Source organism: Balaenoptera musculus, chromosome 19 (genome assembly GCF_009873245.2).
Source record: "Balaenoptera musculus isolate JJ_BM4_2016_0621 chromosome 19, mBalMus1.pri.v3, whole genome shotgun sequence".
Lineage (NCBI taxonomy): Eukaryota > Metazoa > Chordata > Mammalia > Artiodactyla > Balaenopteridae > Balaenoptera > Balaenoptera musculus.
Window position 1 is genome coordinate 1,455,867 of NC_045803.1, and position 27,143 is coordinate 1,483,009.

Below are 27,143 nucleotides of genomic sequence, written 5' to 3' on the forward strand. Positions count from 1 at the left end.
CCAAATAATATGTTTCTGAACATTTTTGTGATGTGTTACAGATTACACTCACCGGAAATATGGGTGCGTCTCCTTTAAGAGGAAGCAACGCTCCGCCTAATCCTCAAACTAAAAGATGCAATTTCTAGGCGCCGCTAGCTAGATGGCTCCGCCTTTGACCTGGAGGTGGCGCGAGGGTCCCACTCCATCGTTGGTGCTGTGGGAACTACATTACCTAGGAGCCTTGGCGGCTCTGGGCCAATGAAGGCCCAGTAAAGGGGCGTTTCCGTTCGTACGGAGGACGCCGGGGCGGGACTTCCTTTTCCCGTCTTGGGTGGACATTTTGTTTGCTTTCGGATTAGTCCACGGAGTCCGTCTCCGGAACGCGGCGTCACACCTGAGGTGACAGGACAGGGAAAACGCGAGAGGCGTTGTCTGCCCTAAACAGAGACGGACCTGAGGATCGGCAGTGGCACCGCTCAGGTGACCCGGCCGTCGGAGCCCGGGACCTCGCACCTGTCGCTCTCCAGCTACTCCACTCCCCCTCGCCCTCCCCAGTCTGCAGGTGCCGATGGCAGCCGCCGTGCTGACGGACCCGGCGCAGGTGGGTGCTGCACCCCTCGGTCCTTCCCCCGACCTCCATCTCTGAATCCTGAAGCCTCGAATGAGGGACGCCTCAGGGCCCTGCAACTCAGGACCATGTGTCCAGACAGTGGGGGCTGTCTTGGTCGGGTCCCATTTCTGACAGCCAGCATGATGGGATGTGGAAAGATGTTACAGGCGAGGGGCCCGCATGTGCAGAGGCTTGGAGGTGCGACACAGCCGCAGCATTTGGGAAACCTGGGGCCTTTGGTGTCTGAAAAGATCAAGAGTCCGAGCAGCTGTGCCTCAATTCTCAGGGTGATGGGAGCTACGGAAGGTTCTGAACAGAGAGACAATATCTGATGGTTTAAAAAGTATTTCGTAGACTGCCCAGGTGTGTACAGACTTGAGGTGAGGGTGTGGACTGTGGGCCCCAGAAAGGTTGAGACATAGTCCAAGGCAGTACAGCTGGTATGTGGCCCTGAGGACTGAGGCTCAGAGGATAGACAGCCCCAGGTCTGTGGCAGGGCAGGAGTAGAAGATAGGCCTGAGCCCTTGGGCCTCTTTCGTGGTTGCTTGTCTCTCATAGTCTCCCTCTTCCCACAGGTTCCCCTGATCTCAGTAGTAATTATGGGCTTTATACAGGTGAGGGGAGGATGTCCAGGCTCTCATCGATTCCACCCCCACCCATGAGGGCTTCAGGATTGTGGTGTCACAGAAAACTTTACATTTTTTTTTTTTTACTATTTTTATTTTTGGCTGTGTTGGGTCTTCGTTTCTGTGTGAGGGCTTTCTCCAGTTGCGGCGAGTGGGGGCCACTCTTCATCGCGGTGCGCGGGCCTCTCACTATCGCGGCCTCTCTTGTTGCGGAGCAGAGGCTCCAGACGCGCAGGCTCAGTAGTTGTGGCTCACAGGCCTAGTTGCTCCGCGGCATGTGGGATCTTCCCAGACCAGGGCTCGAACCCGTGTCCCTTGCATTGGCAGGCAGATTCTCAACCACTGCGCCACCAGGGAAACCCCTACATTTTTAAAATAAATTTATTTATTTATTTATTTTTGGCTGCGTTGGGTCTTCGTTACTGTGCGCGGGCTTTTTCTAGTTGCTGCGAGCGGGGGCTACTCTTGGTTGCGGCGCGCAGGCTTCTCACTGCAGTGGCTTCTCGTTGCAGAGCACAGGCTCTAGGCATGCGGGCTCAGTAGTTGTGGCTCGCGGGCTCTAGAGCGCAGCCTCAATAGTTGTGGCGCGTGGGCTTAGTTGCTCTATGGCATGTGGGATCTTCCCGGACCAGGGCTCAGACCCATGTCCCCTGCATTGGCAGGCGGATTCTTAACCACTGCGCCACCAGGGAAGTCCCGAACACTTTACTTGTACTCTCCCAGCTCTTGAGTCTGAGAAGCCCAGGGTTCTGAGTCTAGACCAGGGGTTACATGCAAGGGTTCCCGTTTTCTGGTGACCACTGGAATAAGGTGTGGAAGTTTGTTTCAGGAACAGGAACCAGCATGTGCAAATAATTGAAGGAGAGATTGAGATGGGAGTTTTCAAGAAACTGCAGGTCTCCACCACATCTGGTAGCGATCAAGAGCAGATGGGCAGGAGTCAGGCCTGAAATGGCCAGCTGACAAGCGAGGCCTCTGTTCTGAGGGTGATGTAGCCATGGCGGGTGTGGAGCAGAGGAGGGAGGTAATCTGATCAGGGTTTTAACAGCCTCCCTCTGGATGCCAAGTGGAGAACAGACTGTGTGTGGTGATGGAAGAGGGAATTAGGATAGTGACAAGGAGACCGGGGAGGAGGCTGCTTCAGTATTCCAGGTGAGTGGTAATGGATGGCCCAGAGGGCTGGCTGTGTAGATGGGAAAAGTGACTGGGTCATATTTTCTGATGTGTGAAAGAGACAGCCCCAAGGTGTTAGGCCTTATCAGTCACAAGGGTAGAAGCTCCCTCGGTTGAGATGGGCAAGTTAGTGGTTGAAGGAACTCCGCATGGGTATCAGGAGTTTATTTGTGGCCATGTGAAGAGTCTGAGATGTTCCAGAGAACACTGAGTGGAGGTGTCAAGTGAGCTGCTGGACACAGGGCTGAAGTCCTGTGGAGGGGCTCAGGATGGAGACATCCAAAAAGCAGAAGATGGTGTGTACATAGGTTTACAAGGGAGAATCTACAATCACAACAGCATTGCAGTTAATGAGCCAGGAAGGTGATGGTGACCAACAACTGGGTGGGGGGCCAGAGTTGTGAGATTGAGAGTGATCCAAAAGACTGGTGTGCATGTGGAAAAAGAGTATGAACTGATGGCCCTTGGTCCCTGGTGTTGGGGACTTATGGGAGAAAGATGAGCTCAACTTTGGTTGTCTGGTAAGCATGGTCTTAGCAACTCCAGGAGAACTGGCTGGAAGGATATGGGTGGGGATGTGGTGCGGCCCCACATGCCAGCCCCAGAGCTTAGATGGTGCCTTTCTGCCCACCTGCCTGTTGGTGGTGTGGGTGGAAACCATGATCAAAGGGACCTTAAGGAGAGAGCAGACATATGTGGCACCTGGCCCTGGTATTTCCAATGAGTTGAGGACGTAGGTCGGAAGGAATGCTGAAGGGAGCTCTGTGGGGGCAAGATGGGGGTCCTTAGGAGAGAGACTACTCACAGACTCGGCTCTCCCCATTGTGGCAGGGGAAAGTGAACTTTGAGGACGTGTTCGTGTACTTCTCCCAGGAGGAGTGGGGGCTCCTTGATGAGGCTCAGAGGCTCCTGTACCGCGAAGTGATGCTGGAGAACTTTGCCCTTATGGCCTCACTGGGTAAGGCCCTCACATCCCCTGCAGTGCCCTGGACTGGGCTCTCCCCCTTCCCTGTTTCTTCTGTCAGAGCCATAGGCATTACCTCCCTCCCCCATTCCCTAGGGTAGGTGCTGTGGATGCCAGGTGTGAGCTTTGTGCACTAGCACCTCTGACTTCTGAACAGTCCCAGTACCTGCTGTGCTGAAGTCTTACATGGATGGATGCAGGCATGAAGCGTCCTGTTGTCACCCAGTGGATCATCTCCAGTTTGTTCTCTCCCTGACTGGGTGCCTCTGTCCAGATCCATGCCATCCCTGTGCCCCAGGTTCTACCCCCTTCCTCTGGCTGACATTTCTAATAGCCTGCCTATGTCAGGAATTGCAAGGACCAATATGGTCACTACTTGTTGGGACCACTAGGCTATTCCTGCAAGACACTACTTCAGAGTTATTTTTATAGTATTTAGTTGTCTTCTCTGAGGGGTGGGTCACCCAGACCAGTGCTGGCCATTTACCTGTCTTTTCCTTAGGATATGCATCTTCCATGTTCCATGGGGTTGCCCCACTGGAGCTGGACAGTGAGCCCTGGCTATCTGACTGGGCCGACATGACTCCAGCCATGACCAGAGAGGCTCAGAGTGGGGGTGGCCCTGGTGAGTGGGAGCTGGGGAAAAGTGTGATGTCGGGCTGGGTTCTAATCATTCCCCAACCTCTCTGTGCCCACAGTTGTTTGAGTGCCAAGGCCAATGGCCACACTTCATTCCTATCTTTACTTTCCCATTTACACACTTATCTTTTATGCTCTGACTTTTAGCCTTTGACTGTTCCCCACCTCTGCCCCCATCTCAGCTGTTCCTCTCCACTGCTTTCCAAAACTGGCTTATATGCTTAATGTGTCATGAAATGTGCACACACCTCAAATAATTCTTAAATACCACCTAGTCTATTTGATTGTAGCTATTCAGGGAACACACCCTTCTGCACATCTCCCTAGCAGCCAAGGCCTTGCTAAAATCCATTTGTGGATGACTTCATTAGACACCCTGTTCTTCCTAGGTTGTTCCCCACATTTGTGTCCTCTCCCCATCAAGGCCACTTCCATCCTGTGACCTTTAGATGGCAACTACTGCATAGCAGCCCTTTACTCAACTTGAGCTCTGGCCTCTTGTCTGATAGCAGACCTTCATCTTAGTTCTGATAGACACACATTTGTAATGAGACTGCCTCTTCCCACCAGTGTCAATGTGTCCTTCACCAGCATTTGTCTGCTTTCAGGTTGTTCGCATGGAATGGAGGAGGAGGAGATACATTTTGAGCAGAGCGTTTCTGTAAAAGGAGTGTCACAGGTCACGATTCCTAAGACGATTCTGTCTTCCCAGAAGGCCCACCCCTGTGAGACATGTGGCCCGATCTTGAAAGATGTTTTGTACTTGGCTGAGCACCAGGAAACACACCCTGGGCAAAAACCACACATGTGTGTGGCATGTGGGAAACAACTCTGGTTCAGTGCAAACCTTCACCACCAGAAGCAGCACAGTGGAGAGAAACCATGCAGAGGGGATGAGGGTAGGGCCTTTCTTGTGAACGGCTGCTCTGTCCAATCACTGGGCATGCCCAGTTGTAAGGACTTCCCCACTAGCTCAAGCACGTGCCAGCACCATGCCCCTCTTAGTAAGTGGAAGCCACAAAGTAACACCAAGTGTGCAGAGGCCTTTCACAGTGGACAAAGGCATTACAAGTGCAATGAATGTGGGAAAGCCTTCAGCCGCAAAGACTCACTTGTTCAGCACCAGAGAGTCCACACTGGAGAAAGGCCTTATGAGTGCAGTGAATGTGGGAAAACCTTCAGCCGCAAACCCATACTTGCGCAGCACCAGAGAATCCACACTGGAGAAATGCCTTACGAGTGTGGCATATGTGGGAAAGTTTTTAATCATAGCTCTAACCTTATTGTACACCAGAGAGTCCATACTGGAGCAAGGCCTTACAAATGCAGTGAATGTGGGAAAGCCTACAGTCACAAATCCACACTTGTTCAGCATGAGAGTATCCATACTGGAGAAAGGCCTTATGAGTGCAGCGAATGTGGGAAATACTTTGGTCACAAATACAGACTCATTAAGCACTGGAGTGTTCATACTGGGGCAAGGCCTTATGAGTGCATTGCATGTGGGAAGTTCTTCAGCCAAAGTTCTGACCTTATTGCACACCAGAGAGTTCACAGTGGCGAAAAGCCGTATGTATGCAGTGAGTGTGGAAAAGCCTTTAGCCACAAACATGTGCTTGTTCAGCACCATAGAATCCACACTGGAGAAAGACCGTATAAGTGCAGTGAGTGTGGGAAGGCCTTCAGACAAAGGGCTTCCCTCATCAGACATTGGAAAGTTCATGCTGGAGAAACACCTTAGGATAGCAGGGAATATGCCATAGTGGGTGACACCAGAGAGAAGCTCTGAGAGTAGCCTGTGTGAGTAGCCATCAGCTGGAAGATGAGTCTCATACATTTGAACTCCCACCCTGAGGAGATTCTTCTGTGTGCCAGCTATATGGGAAGGTTTCTGGAGCAATATTGCACTTCGTAACATGCCTTTGTTCACTGTGAGAGGCCTCTGCACACTTGCCAGAAGCATATCACTGCCAGTGTCTCTGAAAGAATCCATGTGTCTATGCAACAGCAGGGTGCCACATTGTGCGTAAGTCACCCCAGCGTGCTTTGATGGGCAAGATCTCTGCTCTTCCTCCCTTCCCTGGAGGGAATCATTGGTAGCCTGAGCCTATTGAAGATCCTCACTCCTTCCTGCCCCCCTACTGGTTAAGCATGGATGTGACCCAATTTTGGCCAGAAGAACGTAAGCTTTGTTCTGCTGGCTGCTTGCAGAGATTTCCATTTTTCAGACTTTATTGGTCTCATGTGGCACTCGTGATGGATTTGTCCAGCCCCCAAGTCACCTAACTTGGGAATTGTCTGCCTCATATTCTTCTGGTTTTGCAACAAATGCCTTAGTTTTTAACTACCTTTAATCCTGGGGATTCTGTTCACTTTGTGGGTTGAGTTGAGAACAGAATTGGGCTCTGCCAGCCTGAAAGAATGAACAGCTTGTGTGAGAGGTTCAACTGTTGTGTCTCAGTGGTATTTGCAGAATGGTGAAGAAAGAACAGCTCTTATTCTAGTTTCAGCCTAATTTGCATTGCTACTCAAGGCCTCCTAGGAAAGAATACCAATCTTTGCAGGCCTAATCATGTGTCCTGTATGCCAAGATGATTTGTGTGACCAAGGTATTCTTGAGCAATGGGCATTTGTCATGACAACTTCTGATGTGCCTGGGAGCAGCATGAATTGGGTCCCTTGTTCCCAGGGAATGCTTCATATTCCCCAGCGCTCTTTAGGAGAGTTTGATTCCCTGGGACCTACCAGCATCCCTGAAATCTATTATTTGGTAGGCACATGTCACTTTCCCCTAAAAGGACATCTGATAAATAGGAAGTTGGGAGACTATAGCCAACTATAGGGAATATAACTCTTCTAAAGGCGTATCCACAAATGTTGCCATCGCTGTGACTTTGGTATTAGGGTTTATGGAAATTCTCAGGACTCATATTTGTGTCTCATAATCTTACAGCTACAGTTACAGTCTGAGCAATCTAAACATTTTCTGCAATTAATTGCACATATTTATAGTGTATAATTTGATAAGTTTCGATACATGTTTGCACCTTTGAAACCAAGTTTCCTGATTCCTTTTATAATATCTCTCGCCCTCACCCATTCCCAGGCAACCACTTCATCTTGCTTTCTGTCATTCTAGATCTGTTTGGATTTCCTAGAATTTTAAATGTGTGTGTATGTGTATAGAATAATTTAAAAGGTACTAGTATATATATGGCTTTTCAAACTCTGCATAATTATGTTGTGATTTATCAGTGTTCTGTGTATCAATAATTCATTCTTTTTCATCCATACTTTTGCTTAAAGTATTCCACTTTAGAGAAATAGTTCCAAAGCAAGTGACCCAGGAGAGAACTCACGGGAACGAAGCCACAGTATCTGTGGCTCATAACCTTCACCTGGAAGTGATGTGCCATCGTTTCTGACTTACTCTGTGGGTAACACAGACTAATCCTGGTTCAGGGTGCAAGGGGACTCACTTCACAACAGTGAGAATACAAAGAGGTAGGGATTTGTGGGAGCGTTTCTTGAATACTGGTGATCACAATCATAGTTGTTTTTCTTTTTTTACCTTTTTTGTCTTTTAATGAGGAATCGTATTGACTGATTTCAAAAGTTAAACCAACCTTGCATTTCTCAGGTAAACCCCATTTGGTCATGATGTACTACTCTTTTATGCATTGTTGAATTTTATATGCTGGTTTTCTTTTTTTTTTTTTTTTTTTAAAGATTTTGCATCTATGCTCATGAGGGATGTTAGTCTCTAATTTTTTTAATGCATGGGTTTGGTTGCTATCAGTGTAATGCTGGCTTTACAGAATAAGTTGGTTAAGTGTCCCCTGCTCTTCAATTTTCTGGAAGAGTTTGTGAAGAATTGACATTATTTCTTTATTAATTGTTTGGTGGAATTCACCAGTGAAGTATTTGGGCCTGGAGTCTATTTTGTGGGAAGGTTTCTAACTATAATTTTAATTTCCATAGTGAACATAGGTTTATAGAATTTATCTTTCCCACCCCCCCCCCGCCTACAGTGAGCTTTGGTGGTTTGTATCTTTCTCAGAGTTTGTTTATTTAAGTAGTCAAATTTTTCAAGCTATCCTTTTATTATTTTAGTACCTGTAGAATCTGTAGTGATGCCACCTCTCTTATTCCCGACACTGGTAATGTCTATATTTCTCTTTTTTTCTTCATCAGTAGTTTATCAGCTTTATTGATCTTCTGAAAGCACTTGATTTCACTGATTTTTCTGTTTTTTCCTGTTCCTTTTTTTTTTTCCCCGCATTTTGACTTTTACCATTGCCTTTTGCTTTTATTGTATTTCATTTCTGTTCTTCTGCTACTTTTTAACATAGAACCTGAGATCCTTCATTTGAAACTTTTGGGTTTTTTCCTAACATAGGTGCTAAATTCTAAAAGTCACTCTGTAACAACTGCTTTAGTTGCCTCCCACAAAATTTGATATGTTGTATTTTCATTTTAACTACATTTAAAATCTTTTCTGGTTTCCTGTTAAATTTCTTCTTTGACACATGGTTCTTTTTAGAAGTGTGTTATTTGGGATTTTCCTTATCTTTTTGGTAATTGATTTCTAATTTAATTCATTGCAGTCAGAGTGTATACTTTATGACTTGAATTATTTACATTTATTGATATTTTCTTTATGGCCCAGAATATGGGTTATCTTGTATTTCATGTTAGCTTAAAATGAATGTATATTGTGTTCTTGTTTGATGGAGAGTTCTACAAATGTCAACTCAGTTAAGACGGTTGATAATGTCTAAGTTTTCTGTATCCTTACTGGTGTTGGGGGTGGGGGGAGTAGTGTCTGTCAATTATTTGAATAAGGTTGTTGACACCTCTGAATATAAAAATGGATTTGCCTATTTCTCTATCAGGTTTAGTTCTATCAGGTTTTGCTTTGTGTATTTTGAAGTCTTTTTATTAGGTGAATAAACATTTCCTACTGTTATGTCCACTTAATGAGTAGATCTCTTTTATCATTAAGAAAGGGTCCTCTTTATCTACAGTAATATTCTTTGCCCTAAAATCTGTCTTGTCAGATACTGTTAACATTGTGTAGTTTTGATTGAACACTCAATTTTGCCTTTTTGGGTACTGAAAATACTTCCATTTCAGTAGATATTCTTGGTATTGTTTAAGTTCCATGGAAGCAATATGATCTTTTGGGATCTTGATTCCAAACATTTTTAGGTTGAATTACTGCAGCATTCATTTTAAGGCTAATTTCTCTCCCCCTACTGAGACACAATCATTCTGTATTCTCTACCTCATGCTTCATAAGGATTCCCATTTAAGCTGTTTAGAACAGGTGCTATTCCATTCTCTACATTAGCCTTGGAAATTGTTTCATTGAATCCTTTTGGGTGTTTCTTTACCCAGCCTCTGGTTATTTCCTGCCTGCATGTACAGATTAGTACATGAGGATGTACTAATGTACATGAGGTCATACTTGAGGATGACCCTCTGTATGTTTCTGAAGTTTTCTCTCTCCTGTACTGTGTTCTGTTGGACTCCAGACACCTTAGCAGGCCCAGATTCTAAGTTTTGTCTCAACTCAGGGTGACTTTTGGGGTCTGACTGGACTCAGCATTTTTGTATTAGGGCCTGGGAATTTCTTTTCATAGTAAGCTGGGACGGCCACGTGGCTCACATCGTTTGCCCTCTTTCATAGGTCATTGTTATTTGCTTGATGTCCAGTGTATTAAGAATCAGTTTCATATATGTTGTTTTTTTTTAAATTTATTTATTATTTATTTTTGGCTGTGTTGGGTCTTCGTTTCTGTGCGAGGGCTTTCTCTAGTAGTGGCAAGCGGGGGCCACTCTTCATCGCGATGCGCGGGCCTCTTACTATCGGGGCCTCTCATTGCGGAGCACAGGCTCCAGACGGACGCGCAGGCTCAGTAGTTGTGGCTCACAGGTGTAGTTGCTCCATGGCATGTGGGATCTTCCCAGACCAGGGCTCAAACCCGTATCCCCTGCATTGGCAGGCAGACTCCCAACCACTGCGCCACCAGGGAAGCCCTATGTTGTTAATTTTTTTCAAGAAAATCCATGAATTCCCCCTAAAGCAGACACTTTGAATAAATTAGTAGAATTGATAACATCTCCAAACCACATCAGAAAAAAAAAGAGAAATCACACATTTACAAATATGAGCAAGGAAAGAAGGTATAGCACTAGATATCTTTGAAACATAATGGGTAATGTATGATTCTTTTATTTTATTTATTTTTTTGGCTGCGCCGCGTAGCATACAGAATCTTAGTTCCCTGACCGGGGATCGAACCCGTGCCCCCTGCATTGGAAGTGTGGAGTCTTAACCCCTGGACCACCAGGAAAGTCCCTGTGTGATTATTTTAAATGACTCTTTTCCAGTAAATGGAAATGTGGAGGACAAAAATTCATTGAAAGATAACAACTGACCAGGTTCCCTGGTCAGGTTCCCAAGAAGAAATAGATAATCTTAAAAATCCTTTGTTCATTAAAGACATTCAATTAGTATTTCCAAATTACTAGTAATGGTAATCTACGTTTAAATGTAAGAAGCCCTCTCACTTAAAATTTAAGACCCAGATGGTTTCACTAACAAATCCTACCAAATATTTAATGAGTATTTAAGATTCCATCAGACTCTTCCAAAAAATAAGTAATAACATATGGGACACCTCCCAACTAATTTTTAGAAGCCAATATTAACCCTAAGAGCAAAACTAGGTAATGAAATTAAAATTATAGACCAATGTATGAGCATAGATGCAAAAAAATCCTTCACAAAATTTTAGGGAATTAAGTGTGTGTGTGTGTGTGTGTAGTATATTTTCAATTGTTAAAGCCAACTTTACATTCCTGATAATAATTATAATCTAGTGAGATTTATCATGTATATAAGGTTGGTTTAACAATTGAAAATATATTAATTTAATCTATATTAACTAGAAGGTGTCCCAGGTTCCTTGGCACAGAGCTTGAAATATCTTGAAATTCCTGGAGTGATAGGAGTCTTTCTTGTGCTAATGAAGTGACTCTTGGTAAGCCCCTAGAACGTTTCTGGATGGGGACTGGTTACCAGAAAAACTAATCATATGATTAGACGTTTGAAACTGAGCCAGACAGACCTGTGGGGAGAGCAGAGGGGCTAGATGTTCAGGCATGTGGCCATGATCTAATCAGTTGTGTCTATGTAATGAGATTCCAATCGAAACACTGGACTCCAAGGCTTGGTGGGGCTTCCTGGTTGGTGAACACATTTATGTGCAGGAGAGTGATATGCCTTGACTCCCCAGAGAGAGAGGTTATGGAAGCTTCACACCTGGGACCCTCCCATACCTTGCCCTCTGCATTCTTTCCATTAGCTATTCCTGAGCTGTATTCTTTATAACAAAACTGGAATCGTAGGTATAGCACTTTTAGTGAGTTCTGTGAGTCATTCTAGCAAATTACCGAACCTGAGGGGATCATGGGAACCCCTGAAATTATAGCCAGCTGTTCAGAAGTGCAGTTGGACCCAACGACTTGAAGCGCATGTCTGAAGTGAGGGCTTCCTGGTGGAGGACTGAACCCTTACAGATGTCTAGAGTGACACAAACTCTGGGTAGTTAGTGTCAGAGAACTGGCGTCAGAATCAATTTCCTTAAACTGATATACGGCAGCATTAGAAACCTAAAGCTAACATTACACTTAATGGGGAAAGACTGAATGCTTTCCCCCTAATATTAGGAATAAGCAGGAATGTCCACTCTCACAACTTCTATGTAATGTTGCACTGAAAGTCTGTGCCAGTGACATAAGAAAATTAAAGGAAATAAGCAATGTACAAATTGTAAAGGAAGAACCAAGATGGTCATTAATCACAGATGACATGCTTATCTATTTAGAACATCCTTAATTATATATTTAAAAAGTTAAGAGATCTAATAGATTAGTCAGGGTGCCAGGATACAAGGTCAGTATACAATAAATGTTTGGAAATTGGAAAATTATACCCCTTACTCTAGCATCAAAATATGAAATATTTAGGAATATATTTAACAAAATATATTCAAAAACTATTAAGCAAATTTACAAAACATTACTGAGACATACCACGTTTCTGAATCTAAGGACTTAATGTTTTAATTTATTCTCCCATAATTGTTCTGTAGGTTCACACAATTATCAAATTCCCGGTGATTTTGGTAGAAATTGACAAAATGATTCTAAAATTCATATGGAAATTCAAAAGACCTAAAATACCCAAAAGAAATTTTGGAAAGGACAACACATTTGAAAGGTTTTAATGTGATTTTAAGAATTACTATAGGGGACTTCCCTGGTGACGCAGTGGTTAAGAATCTGCCTGTCAATGCAGGGGCCACGGGTTCGAAACCTGGTCCGGGAAGATCCCACATGCCACGGAGCAACTAAGCCCATGCACCACAACTGCTGAGCCTGCACTCTAGAGCCCGTGAGCCACAACGTGCAGGGAGCCCATGCTCTGCAACAAGAGAAGCCACCGCAATGAGGAGCCCACGCACCTCAACGAAGAGTAGCCCCCCGCTTGCCGCAACTAGAGAAAGCCCGTGCACAGCAACAAAGACCCAACGCAGCCAAAAATAAATTAATTAATTTAAAAAAAAGTACAAGCCAAAGTACATCTGATTAATAGCTGGTGTCCAGAATTTTAATATAACCTTTACAATAATAAGAAAAAACAATTTTTAAAAAAGTAAAAGTTTTGAATACCTATTTCACCAGAGAAGACACTTGAATAATAAGCATGTGAAATATGGTAACATAATTAATCACTAGGGAAATACAAATCAAGACCACAATGAGACACAAGTACATACTCACTTGAATGGTCAAACCAACAATGTCAAGTCAGTGAAGTTGTGAAACAGAACTCCCATACATTACTGTTGGAATGCAAAATGTTAAAACCCACTTTAGAAAACCGGTAACATCTGTAAAACTACAGAGGCACTTACCATGTGACACAGCCATCTAACTTGTAGGTTTATCTCCAAGAGGAATGAAATTGTGTCCACAGAAATGCTTCTACTCTAATGTTCACAGCAACACCAGCTTTACTGATAAAAGCCAATAGCTAGGGAAAAAATAATTCTGCAAATGCTCATGCATAAGTGAATTGGTAATTGTATTAGTTTGCTAGGATTGTCATCATAAAATACCACAGACTTGGTGGCCTGAACAGCAGATACATATCCTCTCACAGTTCTGGAGACCAGAAGTCCAAGATCAAGATGCTGTCAGGTCTGGTTCCTCGGAGGCCTTGGTTTGCAGATGGCCACCCTCTTGTATGGTTCCTTCCTTGCTGAGCTCGGGAGACCTCTGCGGGGGAAGGGATTCGGCCGCGGTGCCCAAGGCAGAGGTCCGGGGGGCCCGCGGGACTGGCGGGATAGTCCCGGTCGTGCCGGGCGGGCGCGCCTCGTGCTTTCTCCGGAGGTTGTAGCTGCAGACCCATGGGGAAGAGGCTGGGGCCGTGCTCGTGGCCCGGGTGTGGGGCCGCTCGGTCAGATGGACCAGCCTCCGCCGGGGCCCCCCCGGCCGCCGAAGGCAGCTGGAGGGGGTCTTCGCGTCCGGAGGTGGGAACCGGGCTGGGTGGGGAGGCCGGAGGAGGGCGCGAGAGGTTCAGCCGCGGGCTCGCCCGGGGCCGGGTCTGCGGAGGTGTCTCCGTGGGATTTTGCGGGGTTCCGATCCGGAGGCCAGACGGACCGGCTCTGCCCGCGAGCGAACCAGGAGGGAGAGTCCGGCCGCCTCTTCCCCCACGGCCCCGGGGTCGGGGAGAAGGACGGCTGGGGAGCTCGGGGCTGCGGGGGCAGGAGGACTCCGTGAGCAGCGGGTCGGCCCCAACGCAGGCGCCGTCGTTTTATTGGTTCAGCCCCCGCCTCCAGCCCTTTAGGGCTTCCCACTTCTCAATAGGTGGACATTTTTCCCACCACAACCAAGGAGTGTTTCCTTTAATGTCTGGCGCCACCTCTTTGGAAAGAAAACATCATGGAATATGGTGCCTCCGTCTCTGTCTCCGCGCGTGCAACGGAGGCGTCGGGCTCCCCACCTTTCCAGTCATACAGACATGGATGAGAAGTTCTAGGATTACTTTGGATAAAGACGAATAGCTCCTGCAGAGCGTCACCCGAATTCCCAGGCACATTGGGATAAACAGTAACAAATGGGGCTGTCAAGTCCTCTCACTTGAAGGCAAGTGAGTGTTCATCTTGAGCGGTTGCATGGAATGGGCTCTGTCTGCTTGGTGTATCAAAAAGGGGTGAGGTTTCTGTCTTTACAATCTCTTTAGTGGGTTGTGTGTGACATGCACCACAGTTTAGTTTCGTGCTCGTGGAACAGTAAAAGTATATTCTTTCTCTACTTTGTGGAGATTTTCTGGATGGGCAGATTTCGTTTTATTATCTCCCCAACATTGGTCACCATGTCAAATAGTATGAGATCCAGTATAGGTGAAATTGAGAAACGGGGCAAATCCTGAAACACCTATTGCAAGAAGGAAGAGTGTTTTCTAGTATCAATTCTATAGGTTAAAGGGGGGATGAGTTATAAATGGCAGGAGAAAACTTTTGGCTTCAGAAGTGTAAGTATGTGCAAAAACTTTATCAAACCATGTGCTTTTAAAATGTTTTAAGCCAATTATACTTTTTTAAAAAAATAAATTTATTTTGGCTGTGTTGGGTTTTCGTAGCTGTGTGCGGGCGTTCTCTAGTTGCGGCAAGCAGGGGCTACTCTTCGTTGCGATGCGTGGACTTCTTATTGTCGTGGCTTGTTGCAGAGCACAGGCTCCAGGCACACGGGATTCAGTAGTTGTGGCACACAGGCTCAGTAGTTGTGGCGCATGGGCTTAGTTGCTCCGCAGCATGTGGGATCTTCCCAGGCCAGGGGTCAAACCCGTGTCCCCTGCATTGGCAAGCAGATTCTTAACCACTGTGCCACCAGGGAAGCCCAAGCCAATTATACTTAACAAAGCCTTTTAAAAACACAATTACCTTCTGGCATGCCCAACACCACCCTCAGATTCTATAGAAGAACTCACAGAAGCTGTTAAATTAAAGGGCTACGGATTATTACAGTGAAAGGATACAGGTGAAAATCAGCAAAGGAAGATGGTGCAACAGGACAGTCCAGGAGAGACCACATTGCCATTTCCAGTTAGTTGCCCCCTCACTTAAAAGTCTCACAGCATCCATATGTGACAACACACTAAACAGGAACCCCACATAAGCCTTGATATTGTCCAGTTTTTTTGAGTATGTCTCATAGACCAAGGGGCACCTGTGTGGCTGACCTTAGTTACTATCTAGCTTCTCCAAATGTCAAACTGATACAGAGAGACCTAAGTAACCCCTGCCCCCCCAGCCATAAATCACAGTATTAGCATAAACTGCCTGACATGGCCCAAAGCCCCAGGTAAATAGACACTCCTATTAGGCCAAATGTTTCAAGGGTTTAGAGGTTATCACCCAGGAGTTGGGCGAGTAAGTGCCAAACATTTCTTCGGAATGAGTAGAGATTGGACAACACAGGCCTGTGATGTAGTTGTTTACACTGGTCAAGTGAAAATAGTCAAAACTTACATTCTTCCTATTTTATTGCATTTTATTCTTTTCTGTGTTCTCAAGGTTATTTATGGGCATCTGTATAACGGAAATAGAGTAGAAAGGTGTGCTTACTGCACGTCTTCCCAGGTCCACATTGGATGACCTTGAAATGTGCCCCACAGGGTTAACAGAAGCCAATAACTAAAATTCTTGAGCTCGTCTTACAGAACCACATATAAGGGAACAGCATTATTAAAACCCCTCTGCTTGTAAACTGCCTTCAGTGATTAAGCTCTCTTTGGTGGTTCCCCCCACACCCTTTAGTTGCATACGCTCCAAGCTTCACATGGCCTAGGTAAATAATAATCACAAGACTCCTTAATCACCCGTGTAGGTAACACCTCTGACCTAGTGGCCACTGTAGTAAAGGGGGCACAAGTTGTTTCTTAGGAACCTTGGAGTCAGCTCTTGTCCAGTTTGAGCTGGTTAAGACTGATTGGAACCACCAACACCTAATACTTGGCCTGCACAGGTGTCCAGTGAATGACCTTTTGACATCAGATGGCCAAAAACTCCACCTCAGATCATGTAAAGTGCCTCCATTTCTGAAAATGCATCCCATGATGAAGCCTGTAATGCAGATACACTTGCACACATTGACTACCTCACCATTCCTCTTCCTCTGATTGCCTATCCCCACACCTAAGACCACCATGCCTCTTTATTCCCTAAATATCTGAAGCACCTTGCCTCTGCTCAAAATTGGAGTATTTATACCAGGAAATTGGTAAACATAATAAGGCTCAATTGGTTGTTTTATTAACTGTCTAGAACTTAAAAGTAATTGAGAAAGTTAATAATGAGAACTAAATGTTGTGAATAGCAGAAACACTTATTCCACCCAGCAAAGTCACTGAAGAAAAGTGAAGTTACAACACATTTGTCTTCTCAGTTAATAAATAAAGGAACAGGCAGGCATTTTATCAAAGAAGACATACACCTGACAAATAAACACAATAAAAATGTTCAACATTATGAATTAGGGAAATGCAATCAGACTATACTACACACTTTAAAACAGGCAATATTAGCTACTGACCATACCAATCAAGTACTGGTGAGGACTATAGGGGAACTGGAATGGTTCCATACTGTTGATGGGAATGCATAAGGGTACAGTCATTCATTTTAGAATATGAAACCATATATTCATATGAAGAATTTTATGCACATGTTCATAGTAAGTTTATTTGTGGTGGCCAAAACTGGAAACAAACCACAAAACCCCTTTTGAAGAAAATGAACTATTCACACCTGCAACTTAGATGATTCTCAAAATAATTATGCATCATGAAAGAAAAAAACAAATACTAAAGTAAACATTAAGATGCCAATGATATTAACAGTCTAGAAAACACTAATTGAGTGGGGGGAAAAGTAAATCAATTGTAGTTGCCAGGGAGTCCTGGGAGACATGTCAGAAGGTAGATATTGGTGTTGGATGTTTGTTATTATGATGATGGATCCATGGCTTTACAAGTATGAAAACTTACCAAACTGTACATTTTAGGTATGTTCATTTTAATGCATACCAACTATATAGCTCAATTAAGTTTTAATAGAAATTGGCTTCACATAAAAATCTGAATCTCTTTTCTGTGGAACTCTGCCAAACACACGTTAACTCCACCCCCTCTCCTTGTCCTTGGGAGGGATTCTATTGCAGTAGCGATGAAGACTGGTGAGCAATGAAAGGTGTTTCCACTTGAGTTACCCAGGACCTCTGCCTGGGTCCTAAAAATCACATGCCTGGACTACACGACTTCCACTCTCATCCAGCTCCAAAATCACTGGTGGTTCTCACGACTGTCCTCATCTCAGGGTGACCTCTGAACCCACCAAAAATTCTGACATCCAGGACTCAACATTAGTCCCACAGAGCCCTGCAGTCTACCCTAGGAGGCCTTGGAAAGCAATGCAAATTAGACCACAACTGGAGTGAACACTATCCTCTGCCATGATACTATCCCCACTGAGGTATACAAAGTTTGCAACACTCACAAAACCTGTTCTTTTTCATCCTAACAGTCCAATATGGTTCTCAACATCAGTCTAAGAGTGAACAAACCCCAAGATGAAAGGGGGCTTAAATAAGTCTTTATTATGGCACAGAGCAGAGCAAACTGAGAGTTTCCAAAAAGGGTGACCTGGAGCTAGAAAAATCCATTGTGAGCATGACATGAGACAATGCCACCAAAGAAGGTAAACCTCTGTGAGCCACCAGCAGAACCCAGACTGGATCCCCATGGTCAAAGCTGGTTAGGTCCTGTCTTAGCCAGTTGATGGAAGAGAATGACAAAACCCAAGTGCTCAGGCTATTCATGCTTCACTCCAGGGGACAGGAGAGCACAAAAGTCTACCTACCCTGACCACAGTAAGGTGACTGATGCCCAGTATGGGGATCTGCCACTTGGAAGAGGTAAGAAACTCACAGTGACATTAAGTCTGGAAAGGGCCGTGGGCAGGTTAGGCAGTACAGCATAGCTCCTGAAAAGCTTCCTATGAACCTGGTACTCATAGGCAATCTGCACACAAGGGCTGTTCAGATGTATGGCATTCAACTTCCAGTTGATGACTCCCTCACAGAGCCTATTCAGTATGATGTATTAACTAAGGAGACAGCTCATTAGCTGCTCTCATCTCATTTGAAGGCCTTTTCTCCACCATGAACTTTCTGGTGACAAATGAGGTTAGACTTTTGACTGAAAACTTTCCTACATTTGCTGTACTCATAGGGCCTATCTTGGCTATGAAGTTTCTGGTTCTCAGTCAGAACAGACCTTTGACAGAAAACTTTTCCACATTTGCTGCACTTGTGAGGCCTTTCTGTGGTGTGAACATTTTGGTGTTGAGTAAGCTGGGTGCTTTGGCTAAAGAATTCTCCACATTTAGTGCACTCATGTGGTTTTTCTCTAGTGTGAACTCTGGTGCTTAATGAGAGTAGAGCTTTGGCTAAAATGTTTCCCACATTCACTGCACTCAAAAGGCTTTGCTACAGTATGAATTCGCTGGTGCACAATAGGTTGGAGCTCTGGCTAAACAACTTGCTACATTCACTGCACTCATAAGGCCCTTCTCCAGTGTGAATTCGCTGATGCTGAACAAGTGTGGGTTTGTTGCTGAAAGGTTTCCCGCATTCACTGCACTCATAAGGCCTTGTGCCCCTGTGAACTCGCTGGTGTGCAATAAGGTTGTAGTTGGAGGTAAAGAATTTTCCACATATACTGCATTTATAAGGCTGTGAGGCAGTGTGAATTCTTTGGTGCACAATAAGGCTGGAGTTTTGAGTAAAGAATTTCCTACATACACTGCACTCATAAGGCCTTTCTCCAGTGTGAATTCGCTGGTGCTGAACAAGTGTGAGTTTGTAGCTAAAAGCTTTCCCACATCCATTGCACTCATGGCCTTTCTCCAGTGTGGAGTCTCCAGTGCTGAACAAGTTTGTGTTTATAACTGAAGATTTTCCCACATTCACTGCATTCATAAGGCCATTCTCCAGTGTGGACTCTCTGGTGCTGAACAAGTGAGTTTTTGCAGTTGAGGGTTTTCCCACATTCACTGCACTCATAAGGCCTCTTTCCAGTGTGGAAACTCTAATGCTGAGCAAGTGAGTGTTTGTGGCTGAAGACTTTCCCACATTCACTGAACTTATAGTGCCTTTGTCCATTGTGAAAGGCCTCCACACACTTGGTGTCCTTTTGTGCAGTGACCTGGTGCTGGAGAAGGCCCGAGCTACCAGGGAAATCCTTCCCAGGCTCCTGGAATGAGAAAGACTTCTTGGTTGCATGGACTGTGCAGCTCTTCATAAACTCCTTATCCGTGTCTCTTCTAAAGAGTTTCTCTCTACTGTGCTGGTGAAATTTCACACTTGCCCCACAAAATTTCTGGCCAGGGTTTGTTCCCAGGTCCTCAGCTAAATGCACACCACCTTCTAATTCCAGACTACATATCTCCCAGGGACAGCCCTTCTGGGTGGACAGGTTTGTCTTTGAAGTATTTATTTGTGGCACTTCTAGAGAATCATTTTGCTCAGAAGGTGTCTCCTTGACCTCTACTCCATGCCAACAACCTGAAAGCAGAGAAATACGGGTGAACTTCATACAGATTTTGGTAGAAGGGGGCAGCCCCATCACAAATATGTGTCTGACATGACAAGGAAAAAATCCTTGGGATGGTTTTCAGGACAAGGGAGCTGGGGTCTGATTAGGAAAGGGCCTCTGTGCAGGACTGGGCCTCTCCACGTCACAGAACAGGGAAGACTCACCAAGCAAAAGACCCAATGATGGCGGCAGTGCACACAGAAATGAGGTACACAGTCAATGGCTTTGGCACCAAAACATTGTGGGGCACCAGACATGTTCCTGATATAATTTGAACCCAGCCATATCACTTCCTCCCCCTGATGCCAATCACTGGAGCCAAGCCCACTTTGAGCCCCTCATGCTGTGGCTGCAGTCATGTCCACTCTGTCATGTACCCAGGGTTCACCTCCCAGCTCCAGCTGGACATAACAGGGGACCTAGAAAATGCAAGTCCTAAGGGAAAAACAGGATAGGTGAGTGGTCAGTACTGGCCCAGGGGTACAACCAATCCCGAAACAACCTCAGGAAAGAAAAATATCACAAAAAGAATCTTTGAGGAGGGTCTCACAGCAACAGCCAAGTGGATCCCACAAATAGTGACCACGTTGAGTCCCAACAATTCCTGGTATAGTCAGGGCCCAGGAAATGTCAGCTGGAAGGGTGCAGAACCTGGAGCACAGAGGTGCGTGGGTCTACAGAGTCAACTTAGTAGGGAGTGGCTGAGGCTAATGGAACCCACCGAACTATTTCCAAGTCTTATGACCCAGAAAACTTCAGAGCCTCTGGTACTGGGGATACTTCTGAAAGGAGGTAGTATACACTCACCCAGCCTTGGCACCTACAGCATGTATGAGAGGGAAGCAGTAATAGAGATGTGCTCACTGTCTAGCTCTGAAAAAACAGACTTGCCTTTGGAAAAAAAGGGAAAGGCAGAGACCTGCCCAGGATGCTGGGATAGGTGGGAGGGCCTTACCCAATGATGCAACAAGTGCAAAGGTCTCCAGCATCACATCATGGTACAGGAGTCTCTGGGCCTCACCAAGAAGCCTCCATTCCTCATGGGAAAAGTACACAGCCATGTCCTCAAAGGTCACAGGGCCCTGTGATGATGGGGACAGATGTGTCCATAAGCAGCCTCTTTCCCCAGGACCCCATAAGTACACCTAATCCCAGCTCATATTCACTCTAGGCTCATCTTCCTCCACAGTTCCCTGACTTAGAGGGCAGTGGTACCCAATAACTCTTCATGCTTCCTTGATCACTAGATCCAGCCTCAGCAAAAAGAGGCAGGTGGACAGATAGATGCCATCTAAATCTGTGCTCCTGGTATGTAGGGCCCCCTCCCTCTCCTGCAAGATAACAGCCTGAGAGTCCCCAGGATCATGTCTCCCAGACACAAACACACTTAGGCCTATCCTTCTCTCTTAAGCTCCTAGTACCTCGGGCAATTACTTCACACACCTTCCCCACATGCATATAACTCACTGGATAACTCCTCATACATCAGATCCCCATTGCCACAATCTGGTCCATAAAATTGGCATGTCTCCTGTCTCCTCATATACCCTTCTTCACGTGGCACTCAGAAAGTGCTTGCCAATGCAACAGGATCCCAGCATGCCCCAACTCTCCACTGGCAGCTCCCCAGCCCTTGACAGAAAAGCCCTAAGTTCCACCACAAAAGCCTGGTGAGTGCATAGGAAGAGAAATAAGCACCAGCCTCACTTTGGTATCACTTTACCTCCATTTCTGCTTTCCCTCTAGATCAATTTCACGGCCACTCTCCCATGAAAACCTTGGCCACCTGCTGGACTTTCCCTTCCCCCTACCTTCCTGCTGATGACCACTACTTTTCCTTGTCTGTCTTTGTGACAGCCCCCCTCTCCTCTCTTGTCCCCTAATAGGATCCTGAAGCCTCCCCCAGCACTCTAGATCTGCATGTTCAGCTGTCCACTTGTCTCCTATACTTGGGAGCCTCTGGAACATCTGGGACTCAACTTGGCTGCAATCCAATTCCTAATAGTCTCACTGAAAAGGACTCCTACCACTGACTTCCCCATCTCAGTTGACGGCACCTCCACACTTCCAGATGCACAGGGAAAAAACTTTGGAGGTATCTGTGACCACTCCACATTAGAAAATCTGGTCAGGCCCTACTTTAGAAACTTCTGCACACTGCAGCCCAGGATAGCCTCTTAAGACCTAAGTAAGATCACTTTCCCTCCTGTTCCAAAAATTCCATGTCTGCCATCACTCTCAGAACAGAAACCTACCTTCTCAGAGTACGATTCTAGGCCTGACTCTTGCCCCCTTGCTCTCTGTTCTCGCCAGACATTAACTAACACATACAAGTCATAGAGCATTCCCAATTCAATCTCATCCCCAAGCATTTGTACATACTAATCCCTGTACCTAAGACAACCTTTCACATCTCAGTCTGCTGGCTGCCAAAAATGGGAATCTCTCCATATAAGCTCTGGCCTGGACTTAGAAACCTGAGCGTAGGGTTCTAGGGTCTTGAGACACCAAGGCCAGGAAGTATGGCAGCAAAAGAGTTGCAGGACACCTGACACTCACCAGTGCAGGGTCCATAAGTGGTTCTGCTGAATGTGGAGTCTGTGGGATGAGCAGGGCCATGTAGCGTTAATTCCCATCTGTGATACAGACAAAAAAGAAGATTAATGAGTGAACCATTTACTATTTCAGGCAAGACAGATGCTCAAGGAAAAAGTAAAGCATGTAAAACAGGGCAGAAAATGTTATAGAGTTGTGCCATAAAATCATGTGGACATCTTAAGAAAAAGCTTTCCTGAAATGGGAAAAATGAGTACAAAGACTCTCTATGAGAGTCATGCCTGGTGTGTTTGAGCAGCATCCACGAGGTTAGTGTGACTGGAGCCCAGTGAGCCAGAAGAATAAGGGATTGTGTTGGCGAGGAAATGGTTGTGGCAGGTCATAAAGCGCTATTATAGTCCTAAATCACAAATATCAAAAGTTAAGTCTCATTTTATGTACAGGTCTGTTTCTGACACTTCCATTTGACTCCCTTCTTCTGTTTCTCCCCTGGCAATAACAGATTCTTCTCTTCCCATAGCTTGTAGGTGGCCCTAACAAGTGGCCAACAGGAGGTCTTATACTTCCTTTACAAATTTTAATTTGGTCATATTAAAGATTATTCCAGATTATTATTTCTTTAATATTCCATATTAAAGAAAATTCCAGCTTGCATAATCCATAGATTAAATTCTGATTTGAAATTATCATAACACTATACAATAGAATTCCAGGATATGCACTTTTTATATTTTTCCATATTCTTTGATATATCCATGTTTTTTTCCATAAACGGTCAGAGAGATTTCCGTAATTTCCTACTAGTTTTTTTTCCTCCTGTGATAGAGAACGGAACTACCATTTACTTGCTTCACACTGAAAATGAATCTCTGATAAAGCGGGTGTTGGAGTAATAGTGCTTGGCCTCCAGCAGTTCAGGATAACTGGACCTCACTTACGACTCTTCAAACTTAGGAGAAAGGAGATAAGCTAGGACTTGACCTCTGTTCCATCCTCATTATAGAAAGATGGAAATATCTTCTTGAGTTCTTAACATCTTGCGAGGGATTCGAAGCATTGTAACTTTTTATCCTTACAATGATTCATTTCGTCCCCCTTAAAAGAAAAATTTTAACAAGCTATCTTAATCATTTTCTCTTGCAACACCACCAGAGAAAGATGATTTTCCGGTAAAATAAATATTACTCGAAGAGTAAAATCACTTTAAAAAACCATCTAGGGGCTTCCCTGGTGGTGCAGTGGTTGAGAATCTGCCTGCCAATGCAGGAGACACGGGTTCGAGCCCTGGTCTGGGAAGATCCCACATGCCGCGGAGCAACTAGGCCCGTGAGCCACAACTACTGAGCCTGCGCATCTGGAGCCTGTGCTCCACAACAAGAGAGGCCACGACAGTGAAAGGCCTGCGCACCGCGATGAAGCATGGCCCCCACTTGCCACAACTAGAGAAAGCCCTTGCACAGAAATGAAGACCCAACACAGCCATAAATAAATAAATTTTTAAAAAAAAATAAAATAAAAATAAAAAAACCATCTAAGTGTGTGAATACTGTAAAACTGTACATTTATGTAATGCATAAGTGTGTATCAAAACATAAAGATGGTATAGATGACGAATAAGTATAACAATTTCACTAAAAGAACTACGTTAAAATTAGTAAGATGGAGTAAAACAAGACCAAAAAGTGGAAATGTTCGGGACTTCCCTGGTAACGCAGTGGTTAAGAATCTGCCACCAATGCAGAGGACACAGGTTCAAACCCTGGTCCGGGAAGATCCTATATGCCGCAGAGCAGCTAAGCCCGTGCGCCACAACTACTGAGCCCGCGTTCTGCAACTACTGAAGCCTGCGCGCTAAAGCCCGTGCTCCGCAACAAGAGAAGCCACCGCAATGAGAAGCCCGCACACCAGAACTAAGAGTAGCCCCCGCACGCCGCAACTAGAGGAAACCCACGCGCATCAACGAAGACCCAATGGAGCCAAAAATAAATAATAAAAGCAATCATTAAGAAACAAAGTGGAAATGTTCAATTAAATACAATAATAATTTTAACATACACGCTAGACAAATGCATGCTTTATATACCCCAGAACGCATAGAGAATTTATAAATACACCACTTTACTCATACTCATATCTACAGAATACTGCACAAAAAGGAAAATGAATGGACAGTCATGAAAAACATGGGTAAAGTCACACCATACTGTGCACATGAACACATCATAATATTTATATGATTCCGTTCATAAAAAGTCTTACAACAAGCGAGAGAAATTAAACTACAGTCGTTGAATATTTTCCACATAGTTGGCAAAACTATCAAGAAAGATGCTTACGTGAAACATCAGATAACACCTTAACTTTGGAGAAATGGAGATAATTGTTTTGGAAGGACCGCACAGGAGCCTTATGGGGTCCTATTGACATCGCATTTTTTAACCTGAGCGGTGAACAGATATTAATTTTAAAGCGGCTTATTCATCTGCACGTGTAAGTTCTCTGCAATTTTTTTTCCCCACGCAGTTCATATTTCAAAATTGGGAAAACCAACAGTTGGAGGGACAAATAAGTATAGGACACTCGTTAGAGAACCTCGATTTAGAACCAAAATATTGCAGAATAAGAAGAGTTGAGGGAGGGCCCGGAGGGCGCAGTATTTAGCTGGATTGGACCCATCAGCTCCGCCGCCGCCAGCGGAGTGTGTGGGCGAATGAGGGTCCCGGGCATGGTGGCCCCTGTCCCGGCTCCGAGACAGAGACAGGCCAGATGGCGCCCACGCCGAGCCTCAGACCCTCCTCAGATCAGCGGACACAGCAGCTTCCAGGCTCCCTAACCTTAGGCCGGCCCAGGGTTCCGAAGCTCCCGGCAAGTTAACAAGTTAGCTCCCCGAGTTTACAAACCGTCGCCCGCGGTCCACGCCGGAAGGCCCGCCCAGACGCCGTCTTCTAGAACGGAAGTGCCGCTCTCCTGCGGCTCAGTGCCTTCCGGGTAATGTAGTTCATAGCGCCCCAGGCCCAGGCAAGGGGCGGTGCTCCCCACCTCCTGGAAAGGTCGCGTTGGGGAGTATCCGGAGACTCTGAGGCGGGGGCAGGTTTTCAGGTTCTTAAAGGGGAGGTACCCAGATTTCCGAGGACTGTACTGTAGGTCCCGAGTTATGTACACTTTCTTACCACTTAGCCAGTTACTGGAACATTTACAGATACCCCTTTGAAAGAGGCTATCCACTCTACTTTGCTGCAGTCTCCCCCCAGTTCCAGTTAATCCAATCACTGTTTTTGTACAGAATATGTTACCCATCCTGGGCCTTGTTAAGTCTTACATGCATATACCCGCATGATTTTTTCCTCAGGACACACAGCTCCTAGGTGGGTCTCAGGAGACAAATATCTGTCAGTTATGCCATGGGACATCCACTAAATTCAAGGGCCTCAACTCATGGTACCACCAAATACTGTTGTTTCCAAACCACCTGCCCCAAGTGACTGTGGAACCACAAATAATCCTCACATTAACGGCATGAGATCGTGGTGCAGGGGTCCTTCAGACTTTCCTAGGAGGCCTCAGGCAGCAATGCAATTAGGCCAAATCTACCCTGAGAGCTGTTGTTTGTCCTCCTTCTATTTCCTTTGGAGCACACAAAGTTGAGAGCCCCAGAACTCTGTACTTTTTATTCTGGCAGAGCGCAATTCTATTCTCCCCCACAGCATACAGTAAATAGAATCCCAAGAATAAAAGTAGCTTAAACAATAAGCCTTAGGGGAGGGATGGAGTGGGAGGTTGGGATTAGCAAATGTAAAAGCTTTTATATACAGAATGGATAAACAACAAGACCCTCTGTATAGCACAGAGAACTATATTCCATATCCTATGATAAATCATAATGGAAAAGAATGTAAAGAAAAAAATGTACATATATGTATAGCTGAACCACTTTGCTGTACAGCAGTAATTAACACAGCATTGTAAATCAACTGTACTTCAACAACAACAGCGAAACTGTGTAGAAAAATAAGACAAAATAAAATAAAACAAAATTACAAGGATATCAAAGGAGGGTCTTTAGAGAAACAACCCAGTGGTCTCCACAAGTAGTGACCAAGTCAATGCCTGAACTTCCTGACATAGGCAGACTCCAAAGTCTGTCAGCAAAAGGCAGGGGAATGCCTGGGACACCGAGGTTCCATGCCTCTAGACAGAGTCACCCAACCAGGGACATGCAAGGCTGTGGGACCTTTCAGACAAACTTCAAGATTTCTGACTCCTGAGCCCTGTCTTACAAGACCCCAGAGCAGCAGGGATGGGACTGCTGGGAAAGAAGGACTACAGTGCACAGAGCCCAGCCCTGGCACCAACAACACACATGCCAGGAAACCAGGAAAGGAAGCAGTACCCATGGTCTCACTGTGGGAAGGTCAGAGGTGCCCCTGGGAAAACGGGGAAGAACAGAGCCCAGCCCAGGATGCTGGGGTGAGTGGGAGGGCCTTACCTAATGGAAGACAAAAGTGCAATGTTCTGTAGCATCACATCACGGTACAGGAGCCTCTGAGCCTCATCAAGGAGTCCCCACTCCTCCTGGGAGAAATATATGGCCACCTCCTCAAAGACCACAAGGCCCTGTAAAAATTGGGTTAGTTCACTCCATGAGCAGCTTTGTGTGCTGTATTTCCTTCCATTCTGTATTTGTCTAGTCTCCATCCATCAATTCTAGGGCCAAACTAAAAGCCAAATGTGTTTATATCTCCCCTATCATTCAGAGCCCATGGTCTGAACCACCTTCTTATCTGACTCTCATACACCAAATCAATATATCCCCTGCCCTAAATCAACCCAGGGCCAGATACCAGACAGCTAGGGACAGCTCTG

At 45.4% G+C, this 27,143-nt stretch overlaps 2 protein-coding genes across 3 annotated transcripts; one reads left to right on the top strand and one right to left on the bottom strand.

Annotated features, from left to right (window-relative positions):
• The first annotated feature begins 342 nt into the window (after positions 1-342).
• LOC118885179 (zinc finger protein 772-like) lies at positions 343-8,522 on the top strand. Of its 2 annotated transcripts, XM_036833618.1 has the most exons (4): positions 343-583; positions 3,223-3,349; positions 3,858-3,980; positions 4,603-8,522. In XM_036833618.1, exons 1-4 carry the CDS (start codon positions 551-553, stop codon positions 5,733-5,735), a joined length of 1,416 nt encoding a protein of 471 aa, XP_036689513.1. In that variant the 5' UTR covers positions 343-550; the 3' UTR covers positions 5,736-8,522. The 2 variants fall into 2 exon arrangements, with proteins under 2 accessions (XP_036689513.1, XP_036689514.1); XM_036833619.1 differs by lacking the exon at positions 3,858-3,980.
• Positions 8,523-17,417: 8,895 nt separating this feature from the next.
• LOC118885181 (zinc finger protein 211-like) lies at positions 17,418-25,195 on the bottom strand. The gene is given in 5 exon segments (XM_036833622.1): positions 17,418-19,025; positions 19,027-19,693; positions 20,680-20,806; positions 22,284-22,360; positions 25,115-25,195. Coding segments are annotated over 4 exon segments (1,263 nt in total). The 5' UTR covers positions 22,344-22,360; positions 25,115-25,195; the 3' UTR covers positions 17,418-18,616.
• Between the last annotated feature and the right edge of the window lie 1,948 nt (positions 25,196-27,143).